This window comes from Penicillium riverlandense (genome assembly GCF_028828495.1).
Source record: "Penicillium riverlandense strain IBT 135883 chromosome Unknown utg000007l_segment0_segment0, whole genome shotgun sequence".
Taxonomy (NCBI): domain Eukaryota; kingdom Fungi; phylum Ascomycota; class Eurotiomycetes; order Eurotiales; family Aspergillaceae; genus Penicillium; species Penicillium riverlandense.
The window spans coordinates 2,242,918-2,260,266 of record NW_026643198.1 but is presented as its reverse complement, the minus strand read 5'-3'; the positions used below and the strand labels follow the sequence as shown (position 1 = coordinate 2,260,266).

The following is a 17,349-nucleotide window of genomic DNA, read 5'->3' as shown; positions in this document are numbered from 1 at the left end:
GACCGATATGTATTAACCAATGGAAGACTACAACAAATAGCCTGTTATAAATCTAGCCCCAAAACTCATCACACGATTGAGATGGGTTATGGGTTGTGTGTTATGGCGCAGCCTAGGAGGAATTCAGATCACATGCAGGGTTTGCCTCGTCCATTTGAAGGTTTAGTCCTGAGGGCACGGATGACGTGAGAAAGAAGCGTAAAGCAGTGTGCGTTGGAGATGGATGATAGGTTGTCCTACTACTTTCAAGGCGCTGACAGCGTGGGTGAAACGCCAGGCGGGGAGATGCGGAGGCCGCTGGGGAAAGTTTTAGCGAAGGCGTGAATCTGCTCCACCTCGGGAAGATATTCAAAGCTGGGCCTAGCATCTTACAGTATCTTCCCGAGGTGGAGGAGATTCCAGAGCAAGCTGAACTCAGCACCCCATACCTTCCGCATGATATGAAAATGCGGAGGTGGCGGTGGGGGTTAAGGAAATCACTCTGAGGGGATCTTACATACTAATACTACTTCTCGAACCAATACTAATACGCCATGATTTGGTATATTGCCTTGCATTATCATACGCTGTTAGCACCTAGCACTGAAAATGGCAATCACGATCACGAAAGTTACGACCCACGCCTTGGGTGACGCCGAGGCTCTTAACTTTACAACGTTTAAAAACATCGTGGGTGGAAAACTTGTTGACACAAAGGAACACCGACGTGGGATGAACCCGGCAACTTTGGCTCAACTTCCAGATGTACCTATTGCCACGGAACAAGACCTTGACAATGCTGTGGAATCTGCTACGGCCGCTTTCAAGACATGGTCCTGCACACCCTATGTAGAACGCAGAGCAGCTCTACTGCGCTTTGCAGACGCATTTGAAGCGAAAGCCAAAGAATTTGTTCAGATGCTCACAGTTGAGCAAGGCAAGCCGGTAAGTCTCACTTGCATCGCACCTCAGCACCAAAATAACCGAGATAGATCTTCCAAGCCGAGATTGAAGTCAGTACTGCGGTGCAATGGATTCGGTCAACAGCAGAATTGGGCGATGTTGGAAAAGACGAAGTCATCGAGGACAACTCGGATCGGAAGGTTATTGTTCGACACACACCCCTTGGAGTGGTCGCTGCCATTGTCCCTTGGAACTTTCCTATCCTGCTTGAGATTGCGAAACTGGCGCCCGCGCTCCTAACGGGGAACACCCTAATCATCAAACCTTCGCCGTTTACGCCCTACAGCGGCTTGAAGATTGCAGAGCTAGCACAGTCTTTCTTCCCTCCTGGTGTTGTTCAAGCGTTGAGTGGGAATGATAGCTTAGGGCCTTGGATAGTTGCGCACCCAGGCGTTCAAAAAATATCCTTTACCGGTTCCACAGCGACTGGAAAACTGGTCGCAGCTTCTGCGGGACGGACGCTCAAGCGTGTGACACTCGAGTTGGGCGGCAATGACGCTGCTATCGTGTGTAAGGATGTGGACATCCAGACGACAGCCGCGAAGGTCGCCACATTTGCATTCCTGAATGCCGGACAGATATGCATGGCAATCAAGCGCGTCTATATCCATGAGAGTATTTACGACGAATTCCTTGACGCTATGACCGCTTATGTCAAGACACTGGCAGTCGGTAATGGTTTGGATGATGGCGTTTTCTGTGGACCAGTGCAAAACAAGTTGCAGTACGAGCGTGTGCAAGAGTTTCTAACTGATGCCAGGAAAAAAGATCAAAAGATTGCCGTTGGTGAGCAAACTTGTAGCAGACTTGGCTATTTCGTCAACCCTACTATTATCGATAATCCAGGAGATGACTCTAAGATCGTGCTCGAAGAGCCGTTTGGTAAGTGATACGCCTCAGTTTCACTCCGTGTGTCTTTCTTCGGCCATCACTGATAGTGCAAAGGTCCAATCCTCCCCATCATGCCTTGGTCCTCCGAGGACGAGGTCATCATCCGTGCCAATGACACGAATATGGGTCTCGCTGCGTCTGTCTGGAGTCGTGACTTGGAGCAAGCCGAACGCCTTGCACGTCAAATAGATGCTGGTACCGTCTGGATCAACAAACACTTTGACCCTTTACCCAACGCGCCATTTGGCGGTCACAAAGATTCTGGCATTGGCGTTGAATTTGGAATTGCTGGATTGCAAGGCATGTGCAATTCACAGACTATAGTGTTCAACAAAGTCTAAAGCTTAGGAAAGGACTGCCATGGCCCTAGAGCAGGCGGTTGTCACCAGACATTAGTAGCAATATCCAGGATGTTTAATTTTGACCACCACTTAAACACAGGCACAGTCATCGGCTAAAGATTTCGCTAGAATCACAGTTGGTATCTGATAGATCTATGTGTAATGTACAAAGGAGGTATCAACCATCCCCCTACTTTCTCGACAGCTGCTTATCGAGCTCCTCCCGAACAGCAAGGACATCATTAAACTTGCGCCGATCAGGATGCCACAATCGTTCAAGCTGCAACCACGCCTCCAGGACCTCCTTGGGCCCACAGCAGGTGCCGAACGCGCGCAGAATCACAATGACCATGCGCCGGCCGAGGAAGACGCCGTTTTCGACGCGGTAGTCGACTTCTTCGAATTTTTCCATTTCTTCCAGCTCTCGGCGGAAAGACGGTGGGCGGTTGTCGTTGAAAAACTCATTTGGGCCGAAATCTTCGTCTTTGGCATCGTCGGCGTCGTCATCATGGTCGGTTTCCTCGGAAGCTCTGGGGTCTGTGTCTCGATGAGCGGTGTCGGCTGCGATATTGCCTGGCTCCTCGTGGATCACTAGGTTCCCGTCCGCATCTACCGACGGTAATGGCATATATAGGTCATCCCTCGCGTTTGCCACGGGTGTCTCCTCCTGAGAACTTTCTTCCGTCTCCTTGCCAGACAGTGGGTTTTCCCAGACTTCCTTTGGAGGAGTGGTATATGCCTTGTTTTGTCTGGTCTTGGAGTCACGCAGGGCCCGTAGATAGGTGTGCCAAGTTAGCCGCAGCTTCTCTGCAGACCATGCCTTGTTTCTTCGGCCGAAACGAGAGAACCCTTCAAAGAGGAGAAGGTAAATCAGGGGACGGGGCGGAACAGTATAAAAATATTCCATGTCGCGCAACACGGCCATGAAGCTGTCGAGCTCGCCACTGTGGTATGCGTAGTGTCGAAGAAACGTATAAAAAGTTCGTGTGTCTGGAGTCATCGGAAGCGAGTCTTGGAGAGCACGGTGATATTCGGGCAGGCGGTCTTTGAGAGCCTGAGACTTCTTCAGTATACGCCCCAGGCTCCGGGTCCTCGCGCGGTAGATCACGAATTCTGACGACAGCGTAGGGTTCGTGATGGATGCCTGATCGGGAATGGGAGTCGTCTTTCTCTGCCTATCGTAGGCTTCAAGCATGCGCGCATACAGTTGTTCCGCCGTCTGCACATCTCCGGCTCGAAGAAATGACGCGGTCAGGCAATTCAGCACGACAGTGTCGACGAGCTCTCCGGATCTGACGAACTCATCAAACTGATCTCGAATACCATTGAGATCACGCCGCAACCCATAATAGTATATTTTTGAAACTTTGCCACAGCGGGAGAAGCTAATGTTCCGCTTCACCATTTCCTCCTGCAGCCTATCCGCAACCGTGAACTGACCGGCTTTGATGGCGATGTCAAATAGGATGTTGAAGACGACATCGTCCGCTGGAATGCCCGCCACATGCTCCATCTGCTGCCAAATGCCAATTGCGCGCACCAGATCCCTCCGGCTGACTTGGCCTTTTGCGCGGCCAGCGAAGTGAATTGCCGAGCTCCAAATCGTCCGAGACATGGGGAGACCGGCCGTGATCATGTCTTCCACCAATGCCAGGAAGCGACGGGCATCAACCCATCTTCGATCGCGCGGCGCGGCGAATCGACGTAGAAGGGCACCGCGGGATTTTTTGGAAAGCTGCGCAACTCCTGGCGCAGGGATGCTCCTATAGAGTCGAAAAAGATATTGGGTAGATGGTTTTCGATCGGACCGTAACGTTTCGACAAGCTTTGCAACAGACGGAATGTCGACGGCATCGTGTGAGTGATCCTCTGTGGTGCGCATTGATTTTTGCGGGAACGCCACGATATCTGCAGCTTCTTTCCAATCAAGGCCCAAATTGAAAGTCGTGCGGTAGAGATTGGAAATAGAGCGATAGAGTTTCTTGTCTGGTTGAACCCATTTGCCTTCGCGGGAAGACTCCTTTGAATCCAGATGCTCCTCAGACTCGTTGTCTTCTGGGAAATTGCAACGTGCACCGTTGCTGTCAGGCTGCGTTTTATGCTCCAGTTTGTGATTCTGGCTATCCTCCTCTGTCACCAGTTCATCTGCAGGCTTCAGTCCGCTGCTCATAAACCGCCGAGCCGGCGAAAAGTTCTCTGCGGACATCATATATTCCAATCGCTTCTTTGATGGCAGCGGCATACTGCCAGAAATATCCTTGCCCCGACACCTCTGCATTCTATACTCCGGCGCCTTCGCGCACATTGTCGACAGCCCTCGACGACGCGGCGAGTGTTCCTGACAGAAGCTCGCCAGCACCAAAGAGCTGACGAAAACGTCCGCTATTGACGCGACTGTCGGGCGAGGACGAGGGCGAGTCGCGAGTTTTCTGGAAGAGATATTGTAGGATAGACGGATCGGTTTAGGCATGGGACTGGGATGGGGAAGGACGAGCCCATCGGCGGCCTGCTGCGGAGGATGTCGCAGGCTCGACGAGCTTGGGGATGAGGTGGAAGGAGGCATGAGCTGGCTGACATGGTGGCACCGGGTCAGCCATGCATGTCCAATTGGCAGATCCAGCCCGCAACACGAAAGAAGAAGAAGAAAAGACGAGGAGTGCTCAAGAGGCAGTTCGAGAGACGGGGAGAAGTGTTGAAAGCAGAGTGTTTTTCTGGTCTTTCTGCCGCCGGGCGGAGAGGCTAAGGGGCCAATCGCATTAGCTAACCTCGTCGTCTTTTTCTCTCTCCAGCACCACACCCTCGCTCCCTCCCAACTAACTACTCGAGTCGCCCGGTCGCTCAGTTTTTACGCCCGCTGACATTGTCCTCGGACTCTGTGTCTTTTATACCGTTTGCAATTTACGCCGCCGTCGGCTCCTTCTGCCGTCCATGGGCAAGTACAACTTCACAGCCCTGCGCGTGCGGCAGACGGCGCTCAGCCAATTCGCCAGCGGCAAGACCAGCAAGCTGCCCCAATGGGTCGATGCGGTCAGCGAGATTCCTCCTGCCGAAACGATTACTCGCACCCGACCATTTCAACATCAACTCGTTCGGCAGCGCCTGAAGACCGTCGAGGGGTCCTCAAAACCGCAAGTCGTCTTTGAAGTCCAGGAGAAGCGCATCAAGCCGAAGAAGGCCAGCCGTCTTTTCCAGCCCGTGGAAATCAAGTACGAGGAGGATCAACTTCGAAGAGAATTCTTCCGCGACCACCCGTGGGAACTTGCCCGGCCTCGTGTACTCCTCGAAAGCACTGGCAAAGACTTTGAGAACTATGACTGGAGCCGGATCCAGCAGCCCGGAAAGCGATTGGATGGCGAAAGGTATGTTTCTCTTGTTGTTCTATCTACGACCCAGAACTGACATCAACTACTAGTGTTGTCCAACGGCAGCTCTACCTCCTCAACACCGTTCCAAACATGACTAAGAGCGAGGCCTATGATCAAGCCCGCCAAGAATTCTATCGACTTCGCTTGAAGGAGGACATTGAGCGGCGGGTTGCTGCTGAGGAGGCCGAGGCCACAGGCGCAATCTTTGGGCCGCGACACTTGGATATGGGAATGGAGGGGGAGAACCAGCAGTTCGAGCGGTGGAAGAAGTGGGCGCAACGAGAAGCCCAGATCATCGAGCAGCGCAAGGCGGCTCTGTCGGGAGCGCCAGAGATCATGGAGGAGCAAGCGGTGTCGCTAGAAGAGCCCGAAGAAGAGGCACCAGCGGCGGCAGCATAGAGGTTGGCAGGCCAATGTACATTATTATACTTGCTTTCATCCAAACAATTCCCCCGGTTGGACAAATCCATAACAGTAAGCGTAGTTGACATCGTTAAATTGTTAGCCTCACCGCTTGGCTTATCGGGCATGTCTCATCGATAACAACGTCCTGCTTGCCCGATCTCCAACTCGCCTGCCCCATTACTCTTAATTTGCCTGTGCTGCCCACTTGTGTTGCCCCAAACCGGACTGAACGAATCCTTCTCGTTCTTGTGATCGACCGACCGACCCCGACCCATCTCCTGGACGGTGTTTCATTCCCCCACAGACTCTCTCACGCCCAACCACCCCGGACCTGCGCGACTGCGACTCACACCAGCCATGCCCCGTGTCAGTGCGCGCGCCCTGTCCTAACCGGGTAACAGTTCACGTTCTCGCAAACTTCCTGTCATCTGTCCTGCTGTGAACAGGACCGAAGGAACGCCCACGCTGGGCGCGTGGCTGATCAGTAACGCCTGGGCGGCTCCCGAGCATGATCGCCGCGATGATCCGACCGGAGGACACCATACGCGGGCCACGCTCGTTTCGCGGCGAGGCTGACGAAGATGATACAGAAAAAGGGCTGGAGGCGCAGGTGCCGCCTCGCCTGTCGAGCGACGATGTTTCCCCTGGTCTCGACGACGACGGGAGCAGGCCCGGTACAGCAATGAGCGAAACCCATGGCGGCAGTAGCAGACCGGCCGCATCTAGGCTGCTCAGCCCCGACGAGACCATTGATCTTGTGCGGCGCACGGTAGAAACGGGAATCCAGGATACCAAACGCTCGTTGGCCGGAAGCGAGGCTGTTAGCCAGGTGGTCAAGCCGAAGCTGACCATCGATCTGGGGCATTCTCGCATCGTACGAATCCCAGAGCCTGTGGTGGATATAATCAAAGATGAAGTGGAAAGGTGACTCTTCGCCTGAAGTCTTGGACAAGAGAATGATGCTAATTAACGCAACCAGGATTTCCTTGTCCAACAACCACCTCTTCCACATTCCGTATCGCTTCGCCGAGTGCTCTCATCTCCGATACCTCAACATCAGAGCCAATAGTTTCCGTGAATTCCCCAAAGGAGTATGCAGTATCTCCCTTTACGTTACCGGTCGTTGCTGACCCTTCACTAGGTCTACAAGTTGCCGCTTCTGGAGATTCTCGATCTCAGTCGAAACAAAATCACTACCCTACCTGATGAAATCAAGAAACTGTCCTCGCTGCGGGTGCTGTCTATCATGCAGAATCGCCTGGACGATCTACCACCCGGTCTTTCCGATATGAATAAACTTCAGATTCTCAAGGTCGCCGGCAATCCATTACAATACCCCCTGCGGCGTACCTTGGAGGACTCTGAAAATGACATGGCCAGCTCTGCAATGACAGACAATGAGAAGGAGGTGGCGGTGACTGCCGATTTGAAGAGATTCCTCAAGGTTCGCCAGCAAGCAAATACGCCAGAGCCAGAGGGCGGCAATGACACGAGGTATGTGCTACAAGACATGCGAATATATGATAGACTTACAAATAATCCAGTGATGGGACGTTCGATCCCCCGAAACCTCAGCCAGTCAAACGGAAGCTGAGTAGTCGTTTCCCCGTGATTCCAAGCACTGGGGACAACTCGGCAGCGTCCTCCAGATCACCGTCACTGTCGCGGCCTCCGCCGCCCATCCCCGTCAAATCCCACAATCGCATGGCGTCGGGACAGCCAGGTGCTACCTACCAAATGGCTGGTCTTCAGCGCCCTGGCGTTACTCCACACACTGCCGCTGAGCGTAACCGCAGCAACAGCGAAGGCATCATCCAAGCATCCTTTGCGGCCCGGAACAAACGCATGGGGGTCATTACTCGCAAGAATACCGATCTCGGCACCTTGGACGAAACGCGTCGAGGGAGCTATCAAAACAGCCACCTGCGAGGTCTCAGTCATGGATCCGTTCTTCGAGCACGCCCGGCCGGTCCGGCACCTGCCAACGGCAGTGGTTCTTCAAGCCCTGGTAGCCCAAGAGGAGAACGCAGGCGTCTCCGGGACGGATGGGTCAATCGGATGTCTAGTCTTCCTGAGCACAAGGGCGAGCGAGGACCTGATGAACCGATCATCAAGTGCGCCAAAGGGATCCTGTTTGCACTTTTCCAGGTCCACTCCCATATTTCCACGCTGATAAACGTGATCAAGCGCGACGATACACGACGACACAGCCTGGAAATCGTTTTCTACAATGCTTCCACACATGTGGATCGGCTCAATGAGGCTCTCGAGGGCGCCGAAACCTTGTTGACCGAGGATCCGGACTCTTCATCGTCAGTTACAGAGACCGTGAAGAGTGAATGCGAGACCTGCATCAGGGCTTACACTCATGTTGGCACACAGCTGCGCCATACAGCGGCCAAGATTGTTGCTAATGGTGACGGGCGATATGTACGATCGCTGATGTTGATGATGTATGGCAGTCTCGTGGAGCTACGAAACGCCTGTGCCAGTCTAAACGTCCCACTCCGATCTGTTAACAAGCCTCTCTCCCCCACAAAACGCGAAGGACGTTCGGTGATTAAGGAGACACCGGCCACGGACCGGTTCCAGGGCCCCATGGTCACTCCAACACGGGACCAAACCCCGCCAACTCGGCGCCTCCGAAGTGATACCACAATCCGACATCCCCAGCCCCCGCGTCCGTACCCATGCCGTTGACTGCAAGCAGCCAGATTGCCTCAGGGTCGCCTAGCTTTACATCATCCTCTTCCTTCAACTATGGCCGCAGTCGTTCCAGCAGCCGATCGAACTTGGTCAACACCTCTGTGCCGTCTTCAATGGCAACACCCCGCTCTGGGGAAACCTTCCCTCCTATTTCCACCACCGCCATGCCTCGTATCAACCCCTTGACCGGATTAGACGAGATCGAAGAGGAACGGATCTTCGAAAAGATCTTCCACCAACTCACATCCGCATACACGGCTGCCCTGCAAGCATTGCCTCTCGCACGCCGGCAATTTTCCCGATGCCTTGAGGTGGCAGAACAATCACGCGAGTCCGAGGGAATACAGATTGTCTGGAACAACCTTATTCGCCGATGTAGATTCTGCCTCGAAGTATCGGAGGCACTAGGCATCCGCCTTTCCACGATGAAAGTCAAAGAACCAGGTGGCGGACTACGCAATCAACGCGAATTCTGGCAGCTCTGCAAGACATTCATGCAGTCATTTGTGGAACTCGTGACAGACATGCGCGAAGTGAGAAGCATGCAACTCCTCCCAGGCGATATCATCATCATCTTGCGCCCCGTCCAAAAAGCCAGTCGGGAAGCCGGCCGCTTGATCGAGGCTTCTCCGTGGTCCTACCTCGCCGACATGGCATCCACCCAAGGCGCAAGCACGTTGTACGGCCCGCCCCTGCAGACAACGCACTCCCAACACCAAACCTCGTCCTCCACCTCCGCCATCTCTCACCCGAACGCCTTCCAGCTCAGTGCCAGCCTGTCCCCGCAGTCTGTCACCGTCCCCGCTACACCGCTCAGTGCAGCACTCGGCCCGGCCGCGCAGGCTACTGTGCCCTCCACACCGGCCAGTGCGTACAGTGACAAGTTCTTTGAAGGAGACGTTTTCCAGCGCGCGGACTCCTTACTCTCGATGGGGCATCAGGCGCCGTACTTTAGTCGTCGGTGATCTAGCTTTTGCTCCAGGCTTTTTTCTATGAATGATGATCTCCAGCGCTGTCTTCCCATTTTTCCGCCTTTTGTTTTTGATCATGGTCATGGACATGTACTATTTACCTATCCAGCTGCTTGTAGCTCTCAGACTAGTGGGCGTTTTGTGGCTTTTCCGGAGAGGGACAAAGGCAACCTTTGTATTTGTGTCATCATATAGTATCTATGGATATGGACACTTCTCATTTCTACGTAACCGCGTCTTGACTAGCCTCTTTGTTTACAGTGTGGTCTCTCTTGATCTCAAGTCACCTAGGCAAGTCTTGGCCCGCTTTTGTGATCTGCCCCTGATGCATGACTCATGATGAACCCTTTTGACAACGACAGGGATCATATTCTATCATGTTGATAACACTTGATAAATTCCGAATGTGTTAGATATCATTCTTACTCTTTATGTTTCATAGTTGATTTGTGGTTAGCAAGTATATCCTTCACCCGGCCACACTCTCAGACACGCAATGATTGCAGTTAGTGCGCACAGTATCCCTAGCAAGAATTAGTATAAATAGCGAATTATGTAGATGTGTAGCTCAAGGAATGATAATTATTACTTTTTCTTGTGAATCGATTACGGTCGTTGCTAGAGTATGAGAAGTAGACAGCCCTATGATTGGTATGTGCACATAATATCTGCCCCAAACAAACTACCCCAAAGGAAGACACATGTTGGCCAATGAAGAAACCCTACTCTCTGGATTCATGACTATTCTGCCTAGTCATTTTTATCTAATTTTGTGATGGAGATAAATCTGTCGACATCGTCCGAAGCCATACTATATTGCCCATCCTTTATTTCACCTTCCCCTTGTTCTTGATGATTATTTCTAACAAAAGATATTCATTTTTGGAAGGAACAAATGCCCAAGATAGAGTCCTATCCAAAGTCAGGTTTACCTTGGTAAAGTACTTCAGATCCCACCTGCCTCTTTCTATTCCTGGGAAGTTCCGAAATACTCTACTTCTAACTACGTGTATAATAGGGAGGTGGTACGGATGTTCATCGGTATGTAGCCAGCAGTGTGTGTGGTCGTCTCCTTGGCGCATACTTCGCTGTCTGTCTGAGTCTCCTGGACCTCTTGGGGCTTTGGGATCCCAGTCACCCTGTACCCACCGCCGGGGCCATTCTGTCGCTGCATACATAGGCCCCTGTTTACAATTTAAAAATCCAACCCCCGGATTGGGGAGCTTTCCAATCGAGTCGACTGTGTCTTCGCTTTCGGTCATAGCAAACGATGCTCCCGGTGGTCAGGCCAACACCTCTGCCCCCTGTCCCGCTTGCCCACTTCACAAACGCAGGACGCAAGACACCCGACCCAAGAAAATATGAGTGTTAGGACCGGACGTCAAGTAAAGGATGCCGGGTCAATTTCAAGCCACATTAAGGGCGGTCTTCCAGATCAATCCGCGACATCCTATCAGAATGCAGGAGTGTTTACTGTCACTTGCGTGGTTTCATTCGAGGTGGGGCCTTCGGTTAGAACGAGAGGGAGAATAGCTTAGGTTAGAGGGAAAACTGATTTTGAATACCACTTTGAAACAATGCTAAAACAGCTTTGGTTACTCTCGCTTGTACAACCGGGGGTCCCAAATGAGTCATCTTATAAAATCTTCGGTTAAGAGGGACTTTCCTACTACCGGAAATAACTAATTATTTCTTATCCTAGGACCGACTCACCCCAGCCCATCCTTTCGAACCCCAGTGTTTCTTCTGAATACATTGCCATCAGTCAGAGGGTAAACCCCCAACTCCAGATCCACTCTATCAACATGGCCGAGCCAAACAATACCCTCAAAGTCAAAGACGACATAAGACTGGCCTACGACGATATGGCGCCGACATATTTAACCTGGACGGAATCCACCCACGGTGTACGGCTTTCATATGTCGAAGCCATGTTAAAACATCACAGCCATCCTAATGAAGAGGCAACCGGAATGAATATCCTCGAACTAGGCTGCGGCGCCGGCGTACCAGTTACCGAGCTCCTAGCCTCCCGAGAAAACACCAGTGTAACCGCGAACGACATCTCCGCGGCACAGATTGCATTGGCAAAGCAGCGGCTCCCGGAGTCAGTGAGGCTTATCCAAGGCGACATGATGGACTTGACTTTCGATAAAGAGCACTTCGACGCCGTGTTGGCTATGTATTCCATTATCCATCTTCCACGCGATGAGCAGACTACTATGCTGCATCGCATTTACGGATGGCTGAAACCTGGAGGGTATTTCCTGGCCAACTTTGCTGCGCAGGATTTTGAAGGCTCCTCTGTTCAGTCGTGGTTGGGTAGTACGAAGGGCGGGATGTATTGGAGTGGATGGGGCGAAGACAAAACGAGAGCAATTCTTCGTGATATTGGGTTTGAGATGGTGATTGATGAGGTGAAAACTGACATTGAAGAAGAGAATGGGGTTTCTCGCGAAGTCCCATTTCATTGGGTCTTGGCTAAGAAGGCAGTCTGAAGGATACATGGATTGTAATTAGCACATACGATACTGCCCGCTAACTGCTACTCGAATCATTCACTGGAGGCAGAAAGCGGCTTCTTGTTTCCGTGGTCCATAATTTGGCACAATTCTGTACTACTTTAAACCTCATCACCATCAGCAACTATTGCAATATTCACAAATGCGCATCGCCTCCATTGACCCTCTCAAGCATCCTCAAGTTCAACCTGCCTTCCCTTGAATCACCACATCTCGCACATAAGCAAACATCTCTCGCGGCTTATTGGCAAAGACACTATGCCCTGCCCCCCGAAAGAGATGATACGACACTCCTCGCTCAGCTGCCCACGTTCCCGCCACGTCTCCCAAGGCCTCGGTTCTAACAGTTTTGGAGAAAGTCGCCTTCGGTGATCTCGCCGTAGCAGAAGAAGATGACGACGGCGCAGCATCATCTCCATAAAACAGTCGAGACGGGTTCTGCGAGAAACCCTGCGCACCGCGCCATGTCATGTTCTGGATGGAGAGTTCCGCGCCGACGTGATTGATCAGCATATCCCATTCCCCCGAATAAAGGTGAAGAGAGATATTGTATTTTGTTACCAGGGTTGGGAGGAGATGGTAGTCCGGTGGAATTGGTGAGGGCGCTTCGAGGAGGGTGCTTAGGATGGTTGGGTTACAGGGACTGTATGTGCCGCTGTTCTCGACGTGGAGGGCGGCTTGTACATCCGCGCGGCTGAAGTATGCTTCTAGAAGATGCAGTGGGTCGACGGTGTTGCAGTCGTGGCGGATGTCGTAGACGTCGAAACAGGCTTGTTTGTCTGTGTCCCTGGCTAGGAGGTAGTCCACTGCTGTGGAGAAGGTGGCGCATGGCCCGTAGCAGGTCGAGTTGAAGATAGAGGTGTAAACCTCGGCTGCAGTGGAGGGCTGGATGTCGCATTCGCCATCTAAGGCTGGCGTCCTTTCATACCGCTGCTCCCGTTGTTGGCGACGATAATTGAAGTTCTCCGGGTTACCGGGGATATGAATCTTGCCCTTGGGAGGATAGACGGCTGCTTCTGCTAGCACGTCATCAAACCCGCATGTTTGATCTGCGTCTGTAAAAATCCTCATAACATCTTGCGGGATCTGGAGGAGAGTGTTCTGTGAACGCATATATGCCCCCATTGCTACCGATGACATGGCGGCCGCATTGCCCCAGGACCCATCGCCGAGGGACATTGAGCGGAGATGAGGCGGGAGCGCATATTCTCCTTCTACAAGCGCGGTTGCGAAGTAAGGTATGTAGATGCCCGCATAAGACTCGCCGATGAGGTGGATTTGCTTTGATTGAAGATGCGGAAAGTACGCGAAGAACGAATGCAGCCACCGCGCAAAATCCGCCGTCGTGCGCTCGTTGTCGCGCACGGGGTAAGGGATGCTCGCAGTCGAAAAGCCTGTCCCCACGGGCTGGTCCACGTACAGGACATGACCGAGCCGTGTCCATGAATAAGGGTTCCGCTTCAGTTGGGTTGAGTTGCCGACGAAGGAGATCGGCCCATTGCCGTTGGCTAGTCCTATCAAGGATGAACACCCCGGCCCGCCATTAAACCAAACTGCATCATTAGTGTACTTTGTACTTTCATGTCTTTTCTTGGGGCAGAACTCACTGATCAGATTGTCGTCGTAAGCGGGGTCTTCTGTATGGAACAGCCAGAAAAAGAGCGCATTGCCATCCTTCGTGCCTGGGACTGGTAATTGACCAGCCCAGCTGGTGGGTAGAGAGGGACTGTTTGGCAAAGCGTGGACTTCAAACTGGGCGGTCTTTGATCGCGAGAATAGTCCTCCTCCGACTGTCCAGAGTACTTGGAGGACGTACAGCATCACGGCGATGTCCATGGTTGGGACGATCTGGATGACCAGCGTATCTGTCGATATGATGAACTGAATTCAAGCAATTCTTTCTTCTGTCCTTTTGGACGGCCATTTTGACGGTGCGGGCGAAGTGCTTATTCAGGGCGAGTGGATGTCCGGATTCTGGTGTCAATAAGGATGGGTGGTTCCTCTTGAGGTAACGGCGATATTTTATTTAGGAATGGAAACTGAACAGAGCAAAACAGTTTCGATCATCAACTGACTCCATCTCGGCCTCCTCGAATTATCAATATTGGCCCCAACTAGTTATTAAGGAGGGTCTTCATGCCCGCGTTCTCAGGCATCAATCAGGCATCCATCCGCTGCCCTAACTGGAACCCCTTTTGGATGTGTACAACCAGAACAAACCCGAGCCTGGCCAAGTCTAGAGTCGATCCCGACAGGCTAGACAGATCGCCAAACAGACCGCATCGTCACTGCTGGCGGTTCCCCGCGCAATGATCTGGGTGAGGCGAGTCCTCGCGTGGGTTGTGCCAGTGGGCCACTGCTAAAGTGAGGCGTCGCTCGATCTATCACCCCCTTGGATGGGGATGGACCACCTCCTGGATCACCCAACTCAATTCATCATCGATCACAAAATAGCGGTGTCCACTCCTTTTTCCCCTGTTCGTACCATTTGCACGAACTAGTGTTGTTCTGTTCATCGATCGGGTAGCAGCAGCAGCTGGAATGTGCTCTCTGCTTGCGTCCCCCCGAATCCGGGCAGCCTCACTCTGATGAGCCGATGTTGCTCCCGTCATGTTGAAAACGTCCCTGAGATCCTATATCAGTCGGCCCCCTCATCCCCGTCACTTTTTGAACTTTTATTTTTTCTCTCTTTTTCTTCTTTTTTCCGCGAGTCAATCGTTCCTCTGGGTGGCTCTGGTCATTGTTTGCTTCCCGTCCCTGCGCGACCCCGTCCAGCTACTTGAGCTGTTTGTGCTTTGTCTTTCCTTTTTCTTGAATTTTGAAGTTCCCATCAATCAACACGAGGCGACCGTCGAGTGCAGATCGCACGCCTCACCCATCGAGTGGCTGCCTGCCTGCCTCAGGCAAACAGGCGTTCGTTCAACACAGCCAAGTAAGTTGCATGCATTGAGAGGGTGCTTAATTCAACAGCAGTTAGACACTACGTCCTTAGTGGTAAGGGGTGATGGTTGAGTATCGCTGAAACACCCTCGTCTGACACTACATCCTAGAGTCCGGAGAGCCAGCGATGGATCTTCAGGGCACCAAAGAGGCGCGCAAGCAGGAGGAGGGTGAAGGGCCTTTGGACGCTTACGGAGCCGGCAGCGGCCGTTCGAAAGAGAGATCCGACTCACACAGCCATCATGACACTCCGTCCAACTTGCAACCGCTGCGCCGTCGCCAGCAGCCGACCTTCTTACATCCCCCCAGAGCATCCCGCCATGCATCCGCCTCGGTCGCTGCGCCACGAGCGCCCCAAGAGCCCTCCAAGCCCTCGCCAGAAGCTATGACCATCCCACAAGCGCTGGGGCTATCCTCACGCAACGTGCGACTACTGGGTAAGGCGAAACGACAGCCGCCGGTGACGAAGAAGACGCTAAGCGAGCTCGATCTGCCATGCATCATGAGCAACATCAATCTGCGCATGGACGCCAACTTCGACCGCGACCTGCACTTCAAGCCGGATTTGGAGGGCGAGAAGGGCAAACGCAAGCGGAAAGAGGCCGCCGACTACTGGGATGCCATGGCCGCCGAGATCGCCATCTATTCCTTCTGCGCTGCCAACACCGACGCTATCCTCGAAGAGCGGACCGACGGCACGCGCAAGACATTCGAGCCTCGGCTGCCAACCATGTTCGAGACTTTGCAGGATGTCATCAAGACCTTGGTCCCCGGAGAGGACCATGCCAGCGTCACGCAAAATCTCGAAGTACCGCTTCTGATGCAGCAGATCCGGAAGGGAGTGTTGGATATGGTGGCGCTGGCGACGTGGCTGGCTGCTCTCTTCAAGACACATTGCGCACCGATGCGCGACGAGTGGGCGGACTGCATGGTCGAGCAGATCACCGAAGGATCGCAATCGCAAGATCCACATAAGATCGTCGATGGCTTGCAGACGCTATTCGCCATTTTGGAGGCAATGAAGCTGGTAAGATTGTTGCATACGGAGCCGAGAATTCTCAATTGACTCATGTTACAGGACGTGGCCAACCACCAGATCCGCGCATTTCGGGTCCTACTCATCGAAGATACAGTGCCCTTTCTGCAGGAGTATTTCCAAGGCAAAACCAGCAACGGCACATTCCAGGTCGAATCCGCACGACTCTGGTACCTCGCCGCACGGGAAGCAGCCCGGCACGAAGACGAACAAAAGAGTCCTTCCACCGAGGCTGAGACAGGAAATGGCTTCAAACCGCTGGAAGCGCTCTTCCGCGGGATAAGCGGCCATCTGCTCCAATTCCACGCGCCAGAAGCCTTTCCAGAGACATTCCTCTTCGACTCCGACCGGCTGTGGCAGCTGCGCTCGACGGTGCAGAATCTGATCAACCTCGACGTGGCCTGGTACATCTTCGAGTCGTACGTGCACACGCAGAAGCGGTATCTCTCCGCGCCGGCCGAGACATACTCCACCTTCCGCTCGCGGATCTGGTCCCTGCTGGAAGACGGGTCGGGCGGCGCACGCACCGCCAGCGCAGACGACGACCCAGATCTCCGCGGCGGGCCCTGCTGGCTGCGGAATATGCGCTCTGTCGCGCTGGAGATTGCCCGGTTTGCGGGCGCGGCCTGCTGTCTCGACGCCGTCGTCGCCGACGAGGTCATTGGGCCTATCGAGGAGGCCCTGGAGTGGCACCTGTCCAATGAGTCGGAGCTCTTTCGCTATTTCCAGAACGCCATGCGCGACAAGATCCTGGCTGCGACGCTGGCCTCGGCGCGCAGATACCTGCCTCTATCGCCCTTGGCTATCTGTGACTCTCAGCGAATAAGCCCCCAACCACCATCATCACTGCCAGCCTCGACCACTCCCTCTTCCTCTTCGACGTCCGCATCTTCATCCTCCGCTGCGTCGTCGACATCGACATCGACATCTCCGCAACAATACGATATCGAGCGCGTCGGCATGCGCCTCGCCCACATGGGCATCCTACACTGGCGCGTCTGGGCTCCGCTCCTCTATCTCCGCGACGAGATCGCCGAGCAAGACGCGCCGAGCTCGAGCTTACTATAGTTAATTTTGTTTTCTGTGATTGATGCTTTTCAGCGCTTGCATTGTCTACTTTGGGTTTTGGACACGGTGGGAGGCATCGGGCTGGCTTTTTTTTTTTTTTTTTTTTGATTTCATTTTCTAGTAGTGTCTGGTTTTGGATGTTTTGGGGGCGATAGACGGCGC

General features: G+C 53.2%; 7 protein-coding genes across 7 annotated transcripts; 5 read left to right on the top strand and 2 right to left on the bottom strand.

Annotated features, from left to right (window-relative positions):
• Positions 1 to 588: 588 nt before the first annotated feature.
• Positions 589 to 2,174, top strand: N7474_008497 (aldehyde dehydrogenase family protein; the record flags this gene model as incomplete). Its single annotated transcript, XM_057199907.1, has 3 exons — positions 589 to 924; positions 972 to 1,824; positions 1,888 to 2,174. 3 exons carry the CDS (start codon positions 589 to 591, stop codon positions 2,172 to 2,174), a joined length of 1,476 nt encoding a protein of 491 aa, XP_057050608.1.
• Positions 2,175 to 2,364: 190 nt separating this feature from the next.
• On the bottom strand, positions 2,365 to 4,737 carry N7474_008496 (pentatricopeptide repeat protein; the record flags this gene model as incomplete). The annotated part of the gene is made up of 1 exon (XM_057199906.1): positions 2,365 to 4,737. One exon carries the CDS (start codon positions 4,735 to 4,737, stop codon positions 2,365 to 2,367), a length of 2,373 nt encoding a protein of 790 aa, XP_057050607.1.
• A 365-nt stretch (positions 4,738 to 5,102) lies between these two features.
• On the top strand, positions 5,103 to 5,938 carry rsm25 (mitochondrial 37S ribosomal protein mS23; the record flags this gene model as incomplete). Its single annotated transcript, XM_057199905.1, has 2 exons — positions 5,103 to 5,533; positions 5,587 to 5,938. 2 exons carry the CDS (start codon positions 5,103 to 5,105, stop codon positions 5,936 to 5,938), a joined length of 783 nt encoding a protein of 260 aa, XP_057050606.1.
• A 514-nt stretch (positions 5,939 to 6,452) lies between these two features.
• Positions 6,453 to 9,615, top strand: N7474_008494 (uncharacterized protein; the record flags this gene model as incomplete). Its single annotated transcript, XM_057199904.1, has 5 exons — positions 6,453 to 6,868; positions 6,924 to 7,035; positions 7,086 to 7,438; positions 7,489 to 8,624; positions 8,669 to 9,615. 5 exons carry the CDS (start codon positions 6,453 to 6,455, stop codon positions 9,613 to 9,615), a joined length of 2,964 nt encoding a protein of 987 aa, XP_057050605.1.
• Positions 9,616 to 11,426: 1,811 nt separating this feature from the next.
• Positions 11,427 to 12,119, top strand: N7474_008493 (class I SAM-dependent methyltransferase; the record flags this gene model as incomplete). Its single annotated transcript, XM_057199903.1, has 1 exon — positions 11,427 to 12,119. The coding sequence occupies one exon, from the start codon at positions 11,427 to 11,429 to the stop codon at positions 12,117 to 12,119; it is 693 nt and encodes a 230-aa protein (XP_057050604.1).
• A 207-nt stretch (positions 12,120 to 12,326) lies between these two features.
• cp9 (putative serine carboxypeptidase) lies at positions 12,327 to 13,979 on the bottom strand (the record flags this gene model as incomplete). The annotated part of the gene is made up of 2 exons (XM_057199902.1): positions 12,327 to 13,696; positions 13,751 to 13,979. 2 exons carry the CDS (start codon positions 13,977 to 13,979, stop codon positions 12,327 to 12,329), a joined length of 1,599 nt encoding a protein of 532 aa, XP_057050603.1.
• A 1,231-nt stretch (positions 13,980 to 15,210) lies between these two features.
• Positions 15,211 to 17,187, top strand: N7474_008491 (TCP11 family protein; the record flags this gene model as incomplete). The annotated part of the gene is made up of 2 exons (XM_057199901.1): positions 15,211 to 16,110; positions 16,162 to 17,187. 2 exons carry the CDS (start codon positions 15,211 to 15,213, stop codon positions 17,185 to 17,187), a joined length of 1,926 nt encoding a protein of 641 aa, XP_057050602.1.
• Between the last annotated feature and the right edge of the window lie 162 nt (positions 17,188 to 17,349).